Source organism: Canis lupus, chromosome 27 (genome assembly GCF_003254725.2).
Source record: "Canis lupus dingo isolate Sandy chromosome 27, ASM325472v2, whole genome shotgun sequence".
NCBI lineage: Eukaryota > Metazoa > Chordata > Mammalia > Carnivora > Canidae > Canis > Canis lupus.
Window position 1 is genome coordinate 40,568,160 of NC_064269.1, and position 19,724 is coordinate 40,587,883.

General features: G+C 35.9%; 1 protein-coding gene across 6 annotated transcripts in view; it reads left to right on the forward strand.

Moving 5' to 3' along the window:
* The window catches only part of C27H12orf4 (chromosome 27 C12orf4 homolog), a 46,556-nt gene that overhangs the window by 2,113 nt on the left and 24,719 nt on the right, over positions 1-19,724 (forward strand). For 5 of the 6 annotated variants that reach the window (XM_025461878.3, XM_025461879.3, XM_049102362.1 and 2 more), the window contains exons 3-6: positions 1,731-1,876; positions 11,733-11,914; positions 16,235-16,334; positions 16,435-16,556. In XM_025461878.3, the coding sequence (XP_025317663.1) occupies positions 1,731-1,876; positions 11,733-11,914; positions 16,235-16,334; positions 16,435-16,556 (550 nt within the window). Of the gene's footprint in view, positions 1-1,730; positions 1,877-11,732; positions 11,915-16,234; positions 16,335-16,434; positions 16,557-19,724 lie in introns of those variants that run through there. The other variant, XM_025461881.3, reaches the window with a different exon arrangement.

A 19,724-nucleotide genomic window follows, 5' to 3' on the forward strand; every position in this document is an offset into this window, starting at 1 on the left:
TTTAACTAGCTGAGCCACTGAGGTGCCCTGAGGACTGATTTCTGATAGTCTCTTTCCTTAGACATCTCATATTAGAAAACTTTAACTGCTTCCAAGAAGAAAAAGATTCAAAAAAAAAAAAAAAAAAAAAAAAAAGAAAAAGATTCCCCAGGCCTTTGTTTTATTGAGTGTTGTTTTTTCTGTAACCCTTATAGTTGTTTATTAGGCAATTTTTTATAAAATTTGATTTATAGGGGCACGGGGGTGACTCATTTGGTTAAGTGTCTGACTCCTGATCTCAGCTCAGGTCTTGATCTCAGGGTTATGAGTTCCAGCCCCATGTTGGGCTCCATGCTGGGTGTGGAACCTACTTTAAAACAAATTAAAAATAAGTAAATATATGAAAATTAATTTATATGATGAAAAATTAGTTACAAAGTTTGGGTTAGAACACCTAATCTCTTAATTTAGTTGGGTAGATCCATTTCAACTATCACTAATTATGATATTATAGAATTGTATTGCTAAATACATTGCCCTTTTAATGATCTGGTCCTCAATTCCTGAGATGTCATAGAAGAGAAGGAGTACTAATCTTTGAATAATTTTTGCTTGCCTAAATGAATTCCATAAGGTCATCTGTATTAAATCATTTTTAAAAGGTCTATATGTTCTATCTCACAGATGAGAAAAACATTTTAAGCTAAGAATATGTTGGATCGGGACACCTGGGTGGCTCAGCAGTTGAGCATCTGCCTTCAGCTCAGGGCATGATCCTGGAGTCCCGGGATCCAGTCTCACATCGGTCGGGCTCCCTGCAGGGAGCCTGCTTCTCCCTCTGCCTATGTCTCTGCGTCTCTCTGTGTCTCTCATGAATAAATAAATAAAATCGTTTTTCAAAAAGAATATGTTGGATCATAGAAACAGTTATAAGGAAATCTAGGAACTTTTTAATACAATCTCATTATATAAATAAGAAAACCGATACACTGAAAAGTTAAATTGTTTGCCTAAGGCAGTGGTTCCCAAAGGTTATTCCTTGATCAGATGCTACAGCATCACCTGGAACCTTGTTAGAAATGCACATTCTTGGGCCTCACCCCATTCTTTCAGAATCAGACACTCTGAGGGTGGCAATCTATTTCAATAAGCTCTCCAGGGAATTCTGATGCATGCTAAAAATTGAGAACCACTGATCTAAAGTTACAAACATAGTGACAGAGCCAAAACCAAAACACAAGTATCCTGATTTCTATCCCTGTACTATTTCCATTATACAATCTCTGAGTAGTGTCTCTAAAGCTGGAATTTAGATCATCCCAATTCCACTTTAATAAGCTGATCATCCAATTTCTCTTTCAAACTCAAAGAATGTAACTCTATATTTGGAAACTGTTTTTCATTTAAATACAGTAACCTTCAGACCCTCAAAATCTGTAGATTTTTCTTTATGTGCTTTTACCTGATTAGTTTCAAACTGAAGAATCAGATTCAAGAAAGTAATGTTTTTAGTGTCAAGGTTATACATAAGAGTTAAGAATTTTGACCATTCTCAATGCAATTGTCTGTAGTAATAAAGAAAAATAATTGTCAAACTAGTCAAATGATCCCCACACTAATTTTATTGTCTTTAGGCATTTGTTCAGGATACAGGTTTGATAAAATTTCACATTGGAATGCTTATCCAGGTAAAACATTCCTTGTTTATATTGGGATTTTGCTGATGTTGGCATATATTGTCCCTGTTACAGACTTAAAAGAAGCTCTGAGCCAGTTTATAGAAGAAGAATCTCTAAGAGATTATGACAGAGACGCCGAGGCATCCCTGGAAGCTGTGAAATCGGGTGAAGTAGATTTACATCAGCTGGCCAGTTCATGGGCCAAAGCTTATGCTGAGGTAAGAAAATAGATCAGATTGTAAATTTCAGAGATATTCTGGGCTTTGATAAAGCTTTTAAATTGGTAAAAGTAATACTGAAACAGTTGTGGAATCTTTTTTTCTCCACATACAAGACGTTATTCCATGATATATGATCTATATTGATGTTCGTGTGCCTCATTCCTATGTTAGGGTGAACACCAAACACTTTATGTAATGTCTTTGTAAAAGAGGAGCTACTTCTATTTCTAACAGGCAAAGGTCGGCAGATTTAATAATTTAAAATACAGGGCATCCAAATCTCAAAGAATGAATAATTTTTTTAGTGTAAGTATATCCCACATATTATATGTTACTTACAGTAACATTTATTTTTTTCTTATCTGAAATTCTAATTTAACCAGGTGACCTGTATTTTATCTGGCAATCTTAAACTAACAGTAGTTCATTTTAAGCTTTTACTTTTTTGTTGTTGTTGTTAAAGATTTTATTTATTTATCTGAGAGGTAGAGTGCACACGTGCACAAGCTGGGAAGGGAGGGTAGCAAAGGGAGAAGCAGACTCCCCTTTAAGCAGGGACCCCCAATCGGGGCTCAATCCCAGGAGAGATTACAAGCTGAGCTGAATACAGATGCTTCACTGGCTTAGCCACCCAGGTGCCCATTTTAAGCTTTTACTTTTGTCCTCTTACTTTTTTTTTTTAATTTTTTTTATTGGAGTTCAATTTGCCATCATATAGTATAACACCCAGTGCTCATCCCACCAAGTACCTCCCTCAGTGCCCATCACCCAGTCATCCCAACCCCCCGCCCACCTCCCTTTCCACTACCCCTTGTTCGTTTCCCAGAGTTAGGTGTCTCTCATGTTTTGTCACCCTCACTGATATTTTCACTCATTTTCTCTCTTTTCCCTTTATTCCCTTTCACTAATTCTTATATTCCCCAAATGAATGAGACCATATAATGTTTGTCCTTCTCCAATTGACTTATTTCACTCAGCATAATATCCTCCAGTTTTGTCCTCTTACTTATCCTCACTATTGTTATTGCCTTTTTTTTTTTTTTTTTTTTGAGAGAGAGAGAGAGAGGATGAGTAGAGGACAAGAGGACAGAGGAAGAGAGAGAATCTTAAGCAGGCTGCAAATTCAGTGCAGAGCCCTACGTGGGGCTCGATCTCACGACCCTGAGATCATGATTTGAGCTGAAATTAAGAGTCCCTCAACCCATCCAGGCGCCCTCTTACTATTGTTTTTATAGTTACATAATGTTATCATTTTCCCATTTAAATTATTACATCTTATTTTATAAAATCTGAGATGCCTTTGGTCATAGCACACATCATTATTTACTACAGAGATAGAACACTACTACCAATTAAGCAGTAATAGAATACCAAGCTGCCATCAGTACAAGATGCATTCTTTTTGTTTGTTTCTTTTTTTATCAATTTATTTTTTATTGGTGTTCAATTTGTCAACATATAGAATAACACCCAGTGCTCATCCCGTCAAGTGCCCACCTCAGTGCCCGTCACCCAGTCACCCCCACCCCCCCATCCAGCTCCCCTTCCACCACCCCCAGTTCGTTTCCTATGATCTGTCTCCCTTTCTGATATTTCCCACTCATTTTTTCTCCTTTCCCCTTTATTTCCTTTCACTATTTTTTATATTCCCCAAATGAATGAGACCATATAATGTTTGTCCTTCTCTGATTGACTTATTTCACTCAGCATAATACCCTCAGAGTTCCATCCATGTCGAAGCAAATGGTGGGTATTTGTCGTTTCTAATGACTGAGTAATATTGATGAGAATGAAGATACAACCAGTGAAAATCTTTGGGATACAGCAAAAGCAATCCTGAGGGGGAAATACATCGCAATACATCCAAAAACTGGAAAGAACTCAAATACAAAAGCTAACCTTATACCTAAAGGAGCTAGAGAAAAAAACAGCAAATAGATCCTACACCCAGCAGAAGAAGAGAGTTAATAAAGATTCGAGCAGAACTCAATGAAATTGAGACCAGAACAACTGTGGAACAGATCAACAAAACCAGGAGTTGGTTCACAAGATGCATTCTGATTTCTCTGAGTTGTAAAAAAAAAATATATATATATATATGCATCTCAGAATTGATAAGATTAAATTGATGTTGAGAATCTACTACATGCCAGGTACTGGACATAAAACAGTGAGCAAGACAGACAGACACAAGATGAAATTTACATTTTAGTTAGAGAGCCAGAAACAAAACTACATAAACAGATTCAATAATTGCAGACTATCATGAGTGAATTACATCCCACTTTAAGCAACTTGGCCTGTAAGAATTTGAAGATCAATTTTATGGGGTCATATTTTGTTGTTCAAAGCAGTTTGCTTCATGCCCCTTAAGGTTTCCTAGTATGTTTAAAAGATGACGCTATTTACATGTATTATCTTAAATGCTAAGAATACAGTTGTTGCATTAAAAAAAGATATGCCTGTAATAATTACTATTTAAAGAAACCTAATCTTTCTGATGATAAAAGGGAATAAAGCTGTAAGATATAGTAAAAGAATAATTCCACTGAATTTATTCAAGCAGTACTTTTTGTACATCTAAAATGGGTTGGGTACACAGCTGAGGATAATAAGTCTGCCTTCAGGGAGCTTATAATCTAGTAGAAAGAGACAAATCTGTAGCCAGTAACACTGTGCAATCAGTGTTGGGATCAGGGTAAATGGGAGCATGTAGAGAAGTTGAGGGAAGAAGAGTGGTCAAGAGTTCTTGTAAAAAGCAGTCAATCCCTCTTATAGGATTGCTGTTGTTTTGATACAAAATCTGGAAGCAGAACCTCTTCTCGCTCCTAATTTTGTATAACCAAAGAGAAAACTTCACAGATGTTAGGTCAATAAATGCACAAGTGTTTATATTATCATAAAAAATTATTACCATATTCATTAACTTATGGTTTTCCTTATTCTTTTGTACATTATACATCCTAAAAATAGGAATTTGACTATCTACCAGATTAATGATTACAACAATAGTAATAGGAGTAATATTAATAAAACTAAGAACACTTTATACTTAGTCATTTAATCATAAGAATTACAGATTTATAGTGAATTAAAATCAACAAGCCTCAATTGAGCAAATACTCTGTCCTCACCCTCTGCAAATTTAGTAGATACATAGCACCTCTTGTTATTGAGTTCAGCTTTCTAGCAATGCCAGGATTCTAGAACTATAGTTGCTTGTTTGTTTTTAAAGAATTAAGGAAAGAAAGAGCAAAGAAGCTAATTCTAACAGTAAAAAAAGGAAATATTGGCTGTCAGGAAAATAACTGAAAGGACTCAAATATTGTTATACCCACTGGATGTATTTGGGCTGCCACTGGCTGTGAAAATTATAAAAGCCAAACAGCTAGTACAAGTTCAAGAAATGTAGAAATAGGTGACTAAAAAGAAGGAATTAAAATAGAAAAGGAAGCTATGTTGCAGATCGCCAAAGAACCGGCAGAGATTAGAAGCTGCTGGATTGTGATTAGAAGAATCCAAGTATGATGAGCAGCAGACCGTGATAGTGGAAGCAGAATGGAGTAGAGGATGGGACAGAAGAGGGCTAACGTATCGCTGTAGTATATGAATAAACAGTATTTCAGCAACCAGAGAATAACTGAGCCATCAGTAAAAAGTTGAAATAGCATAATGTTTACGGTAGTACTGATTACCCTGGTTATGAAGGAATGAGCTCCATTTACTATAAATGGACTTATTAGATATTTCAGATGCTAATATATTTAAATTGTGAATCTTTGCCTTAACCACCTTTTAACGAAGGTCTTTTAAAAATGTAGTATAGGAGCTCCTGGCTGGCTCAGTAGGAGGAGTTGTGCACCTCTGATCTAGATTACTAAAAAATAAATAAACTTAAAAGATTTTTTAAATAAAGATTGTAGTACACATTTGCTTGCTTTCTTAAACACAGTATATAAAATTCAGTTCTAACTTTGAAGACCCCAAATAATCATTATAAATATAAGTGATTATACCTTTAGGTGATACAGTGAGACATGGCTACAAGGGAGGATGGTCTGTCCCATCACTGCAGAGGTGTACGTTGCTGTTGTATAAGGAACTTCCATATGGAGGACCATTGTGTACTTTAATGGATGTACTTGCCTCGTATGGCAGGTTCTGATGGCCTACTAAAGTGTCTGTGACTCTTAATCCCTACTGTGTGGAGTAATTCTGTTTTCTTCTCTGTTTCCTTTTTTTGTTGACTGTCATAGAAGCTATTTCTAGGCATCTTGTTCTGTTTCCAGCCTCTAAGAATCTTATGTAGCTGTATCTTTTGCTATGGCATTAATTTTTTAAAATAATGAGAAGAGGCTTGGATAGTTAATGAAAGACAAATGGAGCCAGTTGTTGGCAAAATTGTGAAGTTGGCTATTTATTTTCATTGGTGCCATAATCTTCCATTTCAGTATTCTCTTCTCAAGTCTCTTTGTATTCATCCATTCATCAAATGTGTACTGAGCTTCTGTTAGATATCAGATATTATGTTAGGCACTTGGGATAAGCAAAAACAAAATAGACACAGTTCTTACCTTCAGAGTATACAGACTGACAGCAGATATTTAAAATTAAATGCAGTGGAATGTGATGAGTGCTATGATATGAGACAGAGTGCTAGGAGAGTACAGAGTAGGTATACCTATTTTAGTCTAGAGTATGTCAGGAAAGCTTCCTCCAGGAAAGACAAATTGAGTTGAGACCTGAAAGATTAGTTGGAAATAGGTGAAAGGTATATGGTGGGAGAGTATAGAAAGAATATCCTAGGCAAAGGGTGAGGTGAGAGAGCCCATGACACATTAGAAAAACTGAAAGAAGTTCAGAATGGCCAAGAAAGAGTCTTGCACACCACCTTGGGTTTTGAATTTATGCCAAAGATAATGAGCAGCTTTAAAAGAGTTGGGCAGCCCCGGTGGCGCAGTGGTTTAGCGCTGCCTGCAGCCCGGGGTTTGACCCTGGGGACCCTGGATCGAGTCCCACATCGGGCTCCCTGCATGGAGCCTGCTTCTCCCTCTGCCTCTGCCTCTCTCTCTCTCTCTCTCTCTCTCGGTCTCTATGAAAAATAAATAAAATCATTAAAAAAAAGAGAGAGAGAGTTTAGCAGGGCAGCGAGGGTGGCTCAGCGATTTAGTGCCGCCTTCAGCCCAGGGCATGATCCTGGAGACCCCATATTGAGTCCCACGTCGGGCTCCCTGCATGGAGCCTGCTTCTCCCTCTGCCTGTGTCTCTGCCTTTCTCTCTCTCTCTCTCACTCTCTCTCCTTCTCTCCCCTCTCTGTGTATTCTCATGAATAAATAAAATCTTTTTAAAAAAAAGTTTAGCAGAGTAAGATGATTATCATATTTGCACTTCAGGAACAGTTCAGTGCATCAGGGTGAAAAGTTTATCCTGCAAGGGAGAAATATTAGAATAAGTTAGAAGACTGTTGTAGTTAGGAAAGAAATGATGAAAGCTTAGTCTAGAGTAATGATAGTAGAGATAAAGAGAAGATAACTTTCCATTCATATATTTGTTTATTCAGCAAACATTGTGTGTTGATCCTGTGCTAGGCACTGGGGATATATCAACATAATATCAAATCTGATCCTTATTCCCATGTAATGGTAATGAAAAAAAAACAGTTAATAAGTACATAAATTATAATTTTCAAAATGTTACTAAGGAAATGAGTGCCATCCTAGAGAACCATGAAGGAGAAGATATGGGTTGGGAGAACCTAATTTATATGGGATTAAAGAACTCTTCTCTAAGGTGGTAATATTTAAGCTGATACTCAAAGATAAAAGATTACTTGGCTCAGATTTCTGGCTTAGACAACTGAGGAAATGGTGGCTTTCTTCACATGAGCTCCTTTTACCTGAGAAGCAAATTTCAGTGTAAAGGATATGTGAAGTGCCTACAAGACACCCATGTGGAGATACCTCATAAGCACTTAGCTTTGTACACCTGGCACTCAGGAAAGATGATTGGATTGGAGACATGGGTATGGGAGTCATTCATACATAGATGAATTGTGAAGTCATGGAATGAATGTAATTGCCCAAAGTGATTATGTAGAAGGAGAATAGTACATGCCTGCTCAGAATCCCAATGAAACCCTGTATTATAATTGTCTATTATCTATTGACTTATCTATATCTCCTATTTGTGTGGATAGCCATCTGAAAATGTATAGTGTATTCTCTGCTATAGCTCTGGCACCTCGCCCAGTGCCTGAAAATAACAGTTCTTTGGTATGGGTTGAATAGATGGTATAGAAGGGTGGCAAAAAAAAAAAAAAAGGAGAAGAAGATGTAAGAATATACAAATAAATGAACGCACTAATACTTAAGGGATGAATAGAGAAAAAAGACTGCAAAGGGAAGAGAGGAATTGGCCCAGGAAGTAGAAAGAAAACAGGAGATTATGGTCTCATGAAAGTTGAGAAAAAAGAGATGCCAAGAAGGAAGGAATAGTCCATAATGTCAAATGCTTCCAAAAAAATGAAGTGAGGAAAAGACTCAAAGATGTCCATTGGGTTTATCAAGTAATCTTATCTGTGGCAGGATCAGTTTTTAATGGATTGCCGGAGCTGAAACTAGATTTCAGTGACTTTAAGAATGTGTGGAAGTGTGGAAATAGAATGAGTATAGATAGCACAAGAAGAAAAAAAAAAAAAAAAAAAGATAGCACAAGAAGCTTGCTTGCATAGAAAAGAAGGATGAGACACTTGCAAAATAAGAACACAAGGTCAGAGGTTTGTTTACAATGGTAGAGATGAAGACTAGAACAGATAGAATCCAGAACTCAAGTAGATACTTAATCTTGCCTGGGAGGAGGGACACTTCCTTGGTTATGGCAGAAAGGAAGGAGAAAAAGATGGATAAAGATTCTCAAAAGTTTACTGCTTTAGTAGCAGGGAGTTTGAGGACATTTTCTTCTAACTGCTTCTACTTTATCTGGGAAATAAAAGACAGGCCACATGTTTAGATGAGGTGGGGAACTGATGACACAGTTGGATATTTGAAGAGAGAACTGACTAGAAAAACATAGGATTACAAGGGCATCACTGAAGGGAAAGGGAAATCTGTCATCATAAACTTTACAGTTTTGTAGTTTTTCTGCTGCAGCGTTCTACAGCCTGACTGCAGGCACAGGAGAGGAGTAAGATTAGAGTTTTGTTAGGTGGGCAAGAGAAAGGGATCAGTCAAGAGATTTGAGGATTTTGGCAAGACAATATTTGAATGCTAGACCATTTCCTAACTACTTAAGGAATAAAGTGAAGCTGGGCAGGACTTAATGCTTGGTAAAATAAATATAAGTAGGTGGATCTGTGCAGTGGAGATCCTGATGAGGTTAAAGAACCAATTACCTGGGAGTAATTGAATGTGAATCTTGATTGGATGTTATAGTCAGAGACTGAATGTTTCAATTTTAGAGGCTGAGCTGTTCCTGGGGATGATACAGAATGGGTGATTGGAGGGAGCAGAAGACTTAGTAAAGATAAGTTCAGGGAAGCAAGAGACAGGGCATTGGATTGGGTTATCCACACGGACATCCAAGTAACCCAGGCTGATGACAGGAGGTGGAACAGAAAGGAGGAAGTCTGTGAACTCGGAGCCAAAGCTTGATGCGGGGAAGGTGGAGGTGGAGACATAATGGCCTGGACATGAAATAGTTTTCTCTCTGCAGACCTTTACTCATTGTCCCTATTCCCCTCAGCCATCACAATTCCGTTCCTAGTATCCTCTCTCCTGAGGGAATGGCATGAGTTATGTTAGGGAAAATTCTGTTTAGTGCTTCTACCTATTCATAGGGCTTGCTCTACACTTGAGTTTTAAATTGATGCTGCCAGTTATTGTAGTTAAGCTGATCTGGTTAGTGGGATTCCTGAATATCTGATCTGGTACTATGTATGGGCAAGCAGATCCCAATGATCTGTTACAGGCTCCTGTACAAAGTTTTAGCCTGAACCTGAAGTGAATTTTTAACTAAGCTTAAGTTGCATGGGCTGTTTAAATCCTTAGAGCAGTTACCAGAATGTGCTTTCAAGTTTTCAGAGGCATTAGGGCAGGTAAAATCCATGTTCAGATTTCAGCTAGTCACCTTAAACTCTTCCCTTCTGAACTGGCAGTTGATTGAAGTATGAGTGAGAGAAAACAAGGGGGAAAGGTTTACCTACTGATTGACAGGGTTCAAGATACCTGTTTCTGTGATTTGTCCACTTGTTTTATTTTTAGGTAAATTATTACTCTGAGTTATGTCACTGGTTACAATTTTTAATATTTTCATTGGTAAGAAAAGGGAAGAGTTCAGATTGTTCTTTTTTTTTTTTTTTAGATTGTTCTTTTTTTTACAGGTGTTTGTCTCCAAAGATCAATAATGGAAAAAACATTAAATCCTTTGTGTTATTTCTACTTTTGCCATTAAATTGTATGGTCTTTGGCAAAAGACTGCTCAATCATTTTTCTCACCTATAAAGCATTGTGTCTGTCTGATGTATTGACATATGTCAGGTCCTTGGGACAGGTGTCTAGACCTCCCCAGATGGATTTATGTGCACACTTCCCTGGATGGATCTGCGTGTGTGCTGAGGGTATCCCCATTTTGCCTCTTCCCATGTTTCTGTTTTTCTTGTTTACCAGTATTTACTCAGTCCTTTATCAGTTTGATAGCTACTGTTTTTCATATTCTTAAAAGCATATTGTTAAGAGATTTCATATTCTTAAAAGCATTTTATTTTTTTAATTTAAATTCAATTAGCCAACATTGTTAGTTTCAGATGTAGTGTTCAGTAATTTATCAGTTGCATATAACACCCAGTACTCATCACATCATGTGTCTTCCTTAATGCCATTACTCAATTACCCCATCTCCTCACTCCTCTCTCCTCCAGCAGGCTGCAGTTTGCTTACTATGGTTAAGAGTCTCTTGTGGTTTTTCTCCCTTAAGAAGAATGCAGAATACTAGAAAAAGTCAAAATAAGAAAATTGCATAGGTTTGTCTTGCCTCGATGTAAAATCCTACACATGAATTGGGTTTTCATTGTCATTGCATCACTAAACATGTGACTACATATGTAGACAATATATGTAACCTCATTTTCTTTTTATTAAAGATTTTATTTATTTACTCATGAGAGACACAGAGAGAGAGAGAGAGAGAGAGAGAGAGAGAGAGAGAGAAAGAGGCAGAGACACAGGCAGAGGGAGAAGCAGGCTCCATGTGGGGAGCCTGATGTGGGACTCAATCCCGGGTCTCCTGGATCATGCCCTGAGCATGATGCTTAACTGCTGAGCCACCCAGGGATCCCTGTAACCTCATTTTCTAAATGTATATTCTATAAAACCTTTTTAGCAGTGTATTTTTTAATAATTAGAAGCTTTTTTCTAATTATAATAATATAATATAAAGGTCATCATAAATTCCACTCTCCTGAAACAGCCACCATTAGCATTTTGTTGGTCATCTTCGTGTGTGTCTGTGTGCGTTATTTTACAGAAATGAGATCATAGCATCCTTAATTTTTTTTCAACAAGGGGCACTTCCTATCCCTTCCTTCACATTAGCACCCCTTGCTCATCCCTGCCTCTAGGTGACTCATTACAACTTAGTTTATATCTTTCCATATTTTTTGTATACTTAAATAATCCTCTATAACCTATATAATCCTATATAACCTATATAACCTTATATATGTACACATATGTAAATAGGAGGTCTCTATCCGTGTCTGATGTACAAAAATGGATTCGTAATATAGTTACTCGTCTAGTAGCATAGTAAATGAAAATGCCGTATCATGATTTAAGAATGTCTGTGTGTCATCTTGTAGACCACCTTAGAGCATGCAAGGCCTGAAGAGCCCAGCTGGGATGAAGATTTTGCAGATGTATACCATGACCTAATCCACTCTCCGGCCTCTGAAACTCTCCTAAATTTGGAACATAATTACTTTGTTAGTATCTCAGAACTGATTGGTGAAAGAGATGTGGAGCTGAAAAAATTACGAGAGAGGTATTTCAAATTTCTTGCACTATCATAATTAAATGTTCCATTGTCAGATATGATGGCTGCATAACAATTGGTTTTCATTTAATTGTAAAACTAGAGAATAAAATAGAAAAAAATTCTCTAATATCAGAAACTAATTTTCTTCTGTGTTTCAATGTATAATTCCAACTGGGAAGTCCTCAGAGGTTTATAAAACTTCTCAAGTGATTTACCTGAATAACTAATGGAGGCTTTAGATATTATTTCTAATAAGAGCAATAGTTTACCTCTTATTGAAGATTTGCTCTGTTCTAGGCCATGTGCAAAGTGCTTCAGATGATTGTCTTAGCCTGCTTAGATGCTGTAACAAAACGCCATAGACTAAATGGCTTAAACGAGAGATATTTATATCTCCCAGTTCTGGAGGTAGGTCCTTCAAGGTCAAGATGCCAGCAGATTTGGTATCTGGAAGACCCATCTCCTGGCTTATAGACTGGTGCCTTCTCAGTGTGCACTCCCATGGCCTTCACTCATTGTGTGGTCCTGATGCATCTCTTCCAGAGAGAGAGCTCTAGACAGTAATTCCATGAGGGCTCCAACCTCATGACTTCATTGAAACCTATTAGGCCCCACTTCCAAATATCATCACATTGGGGATTAGAGTTGCAACATACAAATTTGGGGGGACACAAACATGCAGTCCATAACAGATGCTCTATCTTGTTTGATTCTTACCACAACCCTACTATTATCACCCCTTTTACAGATGAGGAAAATGAGGCTTAAATAAGTTAAATAACTTGTCTGAGAACAAGCTGGAATTTGAAGTCAGAGCTCCACTCCAAAGCTTTTAACCACTTAACCATGCTCTATCCCTATTCAGAACCTATTTAAACCCTGTTATTACCAACTTCATGGTCTCTTTCAGTTCATTTTTATAAGTTTATTTACATGATGGGAAAATATAGCACTAGTATTATTCCAAGACATTTTAATTCTATCTTAATTCATTGCAGACGGTATTGCAAACAATGCTTTTGTGATTCATTTTTTTCCCTTCAGAGTAAGTAAAAAATTGCTAGCATCATTTATTTTAAAACATGACTTTCCAGATTGCTTCCTAGCAGTTCTACAAAAATGTAATAATAATCAGGATATGCTTCTTCTAGACAATCCATTTTAATCTAGCTTATGGTAATTACCTTATAAAAACATTCACTTAGGACTTACATGGCATTAAGATGTTTTGAGTGGCTGATGTGAAATCTCTTTGATTGTACAGTACAGTAGGACCTGAAATCACATGTATTTTTTGTGACTAACTTGATACTCTGTCTCAAGGTAGTAAATTTAAAATGATGTACTGGTTTGCTTCTGGTTCTCGTTTGCTTTTCATTGGAAAACTTTGGGACTAGCAAGATGAGAATAATCTGTTACTTTGAGGGTTGTCACAGTTAAGAAAATTTAAAATACAAAAATCATAAGCAAATGGATTTAATAATTTTTTCCTGAAAAATACTCTTCTCTGTGCCAGATCAGCATTTTTACTGTATTGCATAAATTCAAACATTTTTATAACAATTCTACTCTCTTCACCTTTTATTTTCCTATCCAGTAAAATATTAGAACTGTCCCTGTCAGAAAGAACTTGATATTTTGACTTTTGTCACGCCATATGGATTTAGCTTTGCTGATCAGCTGTATCGAGGCAGTTTATTCCTTTCTACATGAGATACCAGTGGTATGCATAGTTGCCACCAGCTAAAGAGTTTAAGCTGTGTCCCTGAGGAAGACAAAAATTTGATTTTTTTTTTTTTTAGTCCTTTAGTATGTAGCCAGTAAAACTGTGAATTTATTTTTTAGAACAAGAATGAAATATAGATGAAAGTATATATGGAAGTAGAATTATCTAATACCTAATTACTTTCTGTTGAACTTCATTTATTTGTTTTTTTCCTACCAAGGCTTCAAATAATATAACCGTCAACTCATTCTGAATCTACTCTTGAATCCCAGGTTTTCTGGTACTGTCCTCATTCTACCTATTTAGGTATATTAAAAATTTTTCAGCTTGGCTATCCATAGTCCATATCAATAGCCATGACCAGTACTTTCATTTAGCTGGTCAGCTACTCTGAATGTGGCCAACTTTGCTACCTACTCAACTGCACCTCACAGAAAATTCCATTTCTGGCCATCAGTATTCTAAATCAGAAGATTCCTAGCCATGTGATTCTTCACCTTTTGGGAAGCTGCATTAACTTACGAATTATCTGCGTTTACTGATACTTCATACCTCTTTTTTCTATTGTGGAATAGCTTTTTAGTAGGAGTTTGTTTGGATTTATGTTATTTATTGAGATGTCCTTTGGCCCAATTTCTTGAAGAGGTTTTGCTTTTTTTTTTTCTTTTAAACATAAACAATAGTCAAATACATTTATTTTGACAGTAGTTTGTAGTTTATTCTCCACACACCCAAACTATTAGCTTGAAAGGGAAAAATAAGTTATGTTCCTTCTGAGGTAGGTAATTGTAAAGGTGAACAGTATAACTTAAGGCTAGTTGGAATTCATTGGTATCTGTGGAAGTTCACGAAATTCATTTACCCAATGCATGAGCAGAAGTGACACATTTTCCTATTTCTCTTTTCATTTTAATCCTACTTTACATCTTTAAAAGACAGTTTCTCAGCCACAGCATAATCGTTTTTTTCTGTTTGTTTTCTGTTGTTGTTGTTATAAGACTGTTAGCTTTTTCTAAGTGTCTTCAAGATAATTTTCAGATTGTTAGAATTGTCAGACCCGACATACTGAGCCAATATCTAGTTAGATAGACTAGATAATAAAATTCCCTTTGATCTTAATCTGAGAAAATGCATATTGTATCATTAACTATATCATAAGCTACTTTCACTTCTGACATGTTTAGCATGAAATAAATGTTCATGGAATTTCTTTTGTTGAATTATTTATTTGTCTTTTTTTCCTTGCTATTAATTTGCTGCTGTTAGCAAACCAGATTTAAGGTAGAAATATTTTAAAGATATTTATTTATTGATATTTAAAGATCTTGAATCTTTAAAACTTAAAAATGGCAATGATACCTTTTATCCACTAGAGGGAACATGCATAATGTAAAATATTAATCTATTTATATCAAAGTTTGTATTTATAACTGTTTAGCAATTCTTTCTGCTTTAAATAAAAATCTCACTTGCAAGCACCTGGCCCCCAATAGTTATAAAAAGTTAATGAGGTCATCTGCATTAGAATTAAGTAGAAACTAAATGGTCTTGAATACTTAATCCTAGAAGGCAAATCTAGAAATGTATAAATGTATAACATATAAATGAGTTTTATTTATCATATGCATATAAGTGTCTTAATTAGTTGTTATAAGTAAGCATAAGATCTCTTTTAAAAGTAATTAAATTAATTAGAGTGACAGTAAAATCCTTTTAGTTCATGTCTTTATTCTTTCCACATTTGTTTGAAGTATATTTTAGAACAAACTTTTTAAAGACACTTATATTTGAAGATAATATTTTAATTTGAAATTTTTTTAAGAACTTAAAATATAACATACAGAAAAGACAAACTGTAGGTGTACATTTCATTACATTTTTATAAAGTGAGCATACCCATGTAACCGTCACTAAGCTCAAGAAATGAAGTATTTTCAGCACTGCAGAAGGCCCAGCTAGTCACAGCCCCTCTCTCCCATAAATAACTGGTGTCTGAACTTCTAACATCAGTGATTAGTTTTTCTTCTGGGAAAACCATGTTTAATTTCTGCACAGATGAAGAAGATAAGACTAAAACATATCTTTAGAATATATGTTATATATTCCCACATAAAGAGAACTTTGTGACTTAATTACCAGTTTGATTCTTAGAACCTAATTGACAGCTTCAGGCAAGCTAACTTTCAAAGTTTGAAGTCACTTTAACTCCTGTGCATATAAGTAGAAAATGTATTAAAGCTGAAGTTGTGGAGTATCTTCTTTGAGGAAATCTGCAGATGAGAAAGGAGTCTAGTTTCAAACATTAGTCATGGAAATTGAAAGATTGCCTAGATTTTGACTGCTGATTTCACTTATGCATTAAATTTAGATAAAGATTTAGCTGTACAAATGATGTGTTATATGACCTTATCAGTATTCCCACATCCCCATTTCCAAGGCTTCAAAGTGCTTTCCAGGTATTACAGTTGATTGCCATTGCTGGACATATTCCTATAAATGAAAAATTTTATTTTTGCTTTGTAGAGGTTGTTCAGTGAATCGAGTGGCCATACCCCTTAAAGACTTTATGAGTATGTCTGATGCACTCATTTATGTTTTAGACAAGGCATCGAAATGGAAAAAGTGATGCAGGAATTGGGAAAATCACTGACCGATCAAGATGTAAACTCACTGGCTGCTCAGCATTTTGAATCCCAGCAAGTAAGTGAAATACAGTGATTTTTAGATATATAGTTACATTTTGTTTTTACTTATGTTTGTAAAAAAAAAATTCACCACTTGGTATACTCTTTCTTTTTAGGACTTAGAAAATAAATGGTCCAATGAATTAAAACAATCAACTGCCATCCAAAAGCAAGAGTATCAGGAATGGGTGATAAAACTTCATCAAGACCTAAAAAACCCCAACAACAGCTCCCTCAGGTATTACCATCTATTGTTCTTATCGGATGAAAGTTCATTGTTAGTAAGAGTTTTTGTGTATTGTAAAATTGAACCTTTTAGTCGTAACTATTTTTAGGTTACCAATAACAGTTCAAGATAATTTTATATTTCTAACACCTTTGGTGTTATCTGGAATTATGTGGATTATTTGAGAGAGGGGTTAATTGGTTGGCTTAAAATAGTGATTTCCCCTCCCTAGAACTTAGCTATAAATCTCTTAAGTGTATATACCTAAATACCCCAACTACTATCTCTTGTTTGTTTTAAATTGGCTTCTGTTCAGTGCAATAAGCATTGGCCAAATACATCTTAAATGCAATGCACTATCTAAGCAGAAAACCAAAGATGATGCCTATGTATGTGGAGCTTATATTCTAGAGAGACAGACCTATAAATAAAATAATGCTGTGTAGAATGATGTGTGCAGTAATAGAAGTGTATACAAGGTAGAAAAGGAGAATAGAGGACTTCTTTAATTCATAACTTGTACGGCACCTGATGACCTAAATGCATTATATTTCTTTTCTTTTTTTTTAATAATAAATTTATTTTTTATTGGTGTTCAATTTGCCAACATACAGGATAACACCCAGTGCTCATCCCATCAAGTGCCCCCTCAGTGCCCGTCACCCATTCACCCCCACCTCCCCCCCTCCTCGCCTTCCACCACCCCTAGTTCGTTTCCCAGAGTTAGGACTCTTTATGTTCTGTCTCCCTTTCTGATATTTCCTACCCATTTCCTCTCCCTTCCCTTCTATTCCCTTTTACTATTATTTATATTCCTCAAATGAATGATACCATATAACATTTGTCCTTCTCCTATTGACTTACTTCACTCAGCATAATAACCTCCAGTTCCATCCACGTTGAAGCAAATGGTGGGTATTTGTCATTTCTAATGGCTGAGTAATATTCCATTGTATACATAGACCACAGCTTCTTTATCCATTCATCTGTCAGTGGGCACCAAGGCTCCTTCCACAGTTTGGCTGTTGTGGACATTGCTGCTATAAACATTGGGGTGCAGGTGTCCTGGCGTTTCATTGCATCTGTATCTTTGGGGTAAATCCCCAACAGTGCAATTGCTGGGTCATAGGGCAGGTCTATTTTTAACTCTTTGAGGAACCTCCACACAGTTTTCCAGAGTGGCTGCACCAGTTCACCTTCCCACCAACAGTGTAAGAGGGTTCCCTTTTCTCCGTATCCTCTCCAACATTTGTGGTTTCCTGCCTTGTTAATTTTCCCCATTCTCACTGGTGTGAGGTGGTATCTCATTGTGGGTTTGATTTGTATTTCCCTGATGGCAAGTGATGCAGAGCATTTTCTCATGTGCGTGTTGGCCATGTCTATGTCTTCCTCTGTGAGATTTCTGTTCATGTCTTTTGCCCATTTCATGATTGGATCGTTTGTTTCTTTGGTGTTGACATTATATTTCATATATTGCCCTAGAGCTTGACAGTGCCTATGTTATTTCCTGGTTGTATACTCGTATGTTTGAGAATTTCTTTCTAAAAAAAAAAAAAAGAGAGAGAATTTCTTTCTTTCAAATCTTAAAATATATTCAACTGGAAATGTTCCTAGTATAGTGTAATAATCCTATTCCCAGTATTTGCCTGATATTTGCCCTAAACATTTAGAAATAGCATTTTATTTATATAATGTTGGTCTCCCCTACTAGTCTTGCCTTGAAGTTGAAAGTCATGTCTGTTTTTTTCTACTGTTGTATACTCAGATCCTTGCCAAGGGTCTACCTCTTAATATAAGAAGCACATAAGACCTGCTCAATAGTTATAGGATGGGTGGACCATAGGCAGATGGATGAATTATCACTAAGCTGTTTGTCTGATTTCTATATCACCTCTTACCCAAACATTATAATCTTTCATTTGCCTTATTTTCTCCTAGACAACACCTTAGAAATATTTAAACAATTTTTTATGATTAGAAATGGAATAGGGACCCCTGGGTGGTGCAGCGGTTTAACGCCTGCCTTTGGCCCAGGGCGTGATCCTGGAGACCCGGGATCGAATCCCACGTCGGGCTCCCGGTGCATGGAGCCTGCTTCTCCCTCTGCCTATGTCTCTGCCTCTCTTTCTCTCTCTGTGTCTCTGTGTGACTATCATAAATAAATAAAAATTTTTAAAAAATAAAAAAATAAAAATAAATAAATAAATAAATAAAAAAGAAATGGAATAACATCCTTGATACCAACATATTTGACTATACTCTTCATTTCAAATAAAAATAATAAAAATTTTTAAAAATAATGAATGTAATACAAAGGGGGAAGTGGATAGAAAGATGGGTTGGGAACATCTGTATCCTATAATGTACAATGGTGTTTCTCAAACTGCTGGCTGCAGTCTGTTGGGACCATTCTAGATTCTTTACTTTCCAGTCAGACTTTTAAAAACAGCAATAAAATGAAATGAAATGGAACGGAGTACAGCAGAGTAGAATAAGAAAAAAAATAGAAAAGCACATCATGCATGAAGTTTTCCATAAATAAATGTGTGTATTAAGCCAGAATATAAAGTATATACTGTATGTTGTGATCAGAAATGTGGAGAGTCACACATTTCAGGAAGCTGAGAAAGCCCCTTGTTTAAACATTATCTCTTGCTTTGCTGCTCTAGTTTCCGAAATTCAATCTCTAGAATCAATTCCATTGTATACATATTGGACGTTAGCTGACACTACTTTTACAAATAGTCCTAGGAAAAGAATGTTTTTACTGTGACTTTGTCAGTTTTTCTTTTCTCTTTTTTTGTCATTAATTTTTTAGATTTTAGTTAAATTCAGTTAATTAACATATAATGTATTATTGATTTCTAAGGTAGGGTTTTGCTTTTCTTTTAATAGCAATTTCCTTGGGCAACGGAAACTTATGTTCAACTCAACTCCATATAGAATTCCTATAAGAAGTTGATAAAAGTGGCAATTTATTTTTAGCCATTATTTTTGCTTTTTTAAAATCTGAAACTAATGATGTACCATAAGTTGGCTAATTGACTTTAAATTTTTTAAAAAATTATGATACTAAGAAGAAGAAAAAGTCAGGCCTACTGAAGGGTAAATTATACAAATTAAAATTTATCTCTTTTCAATTTACATTTAGATGAGTTTTGACAAACTTAACTGTCATGA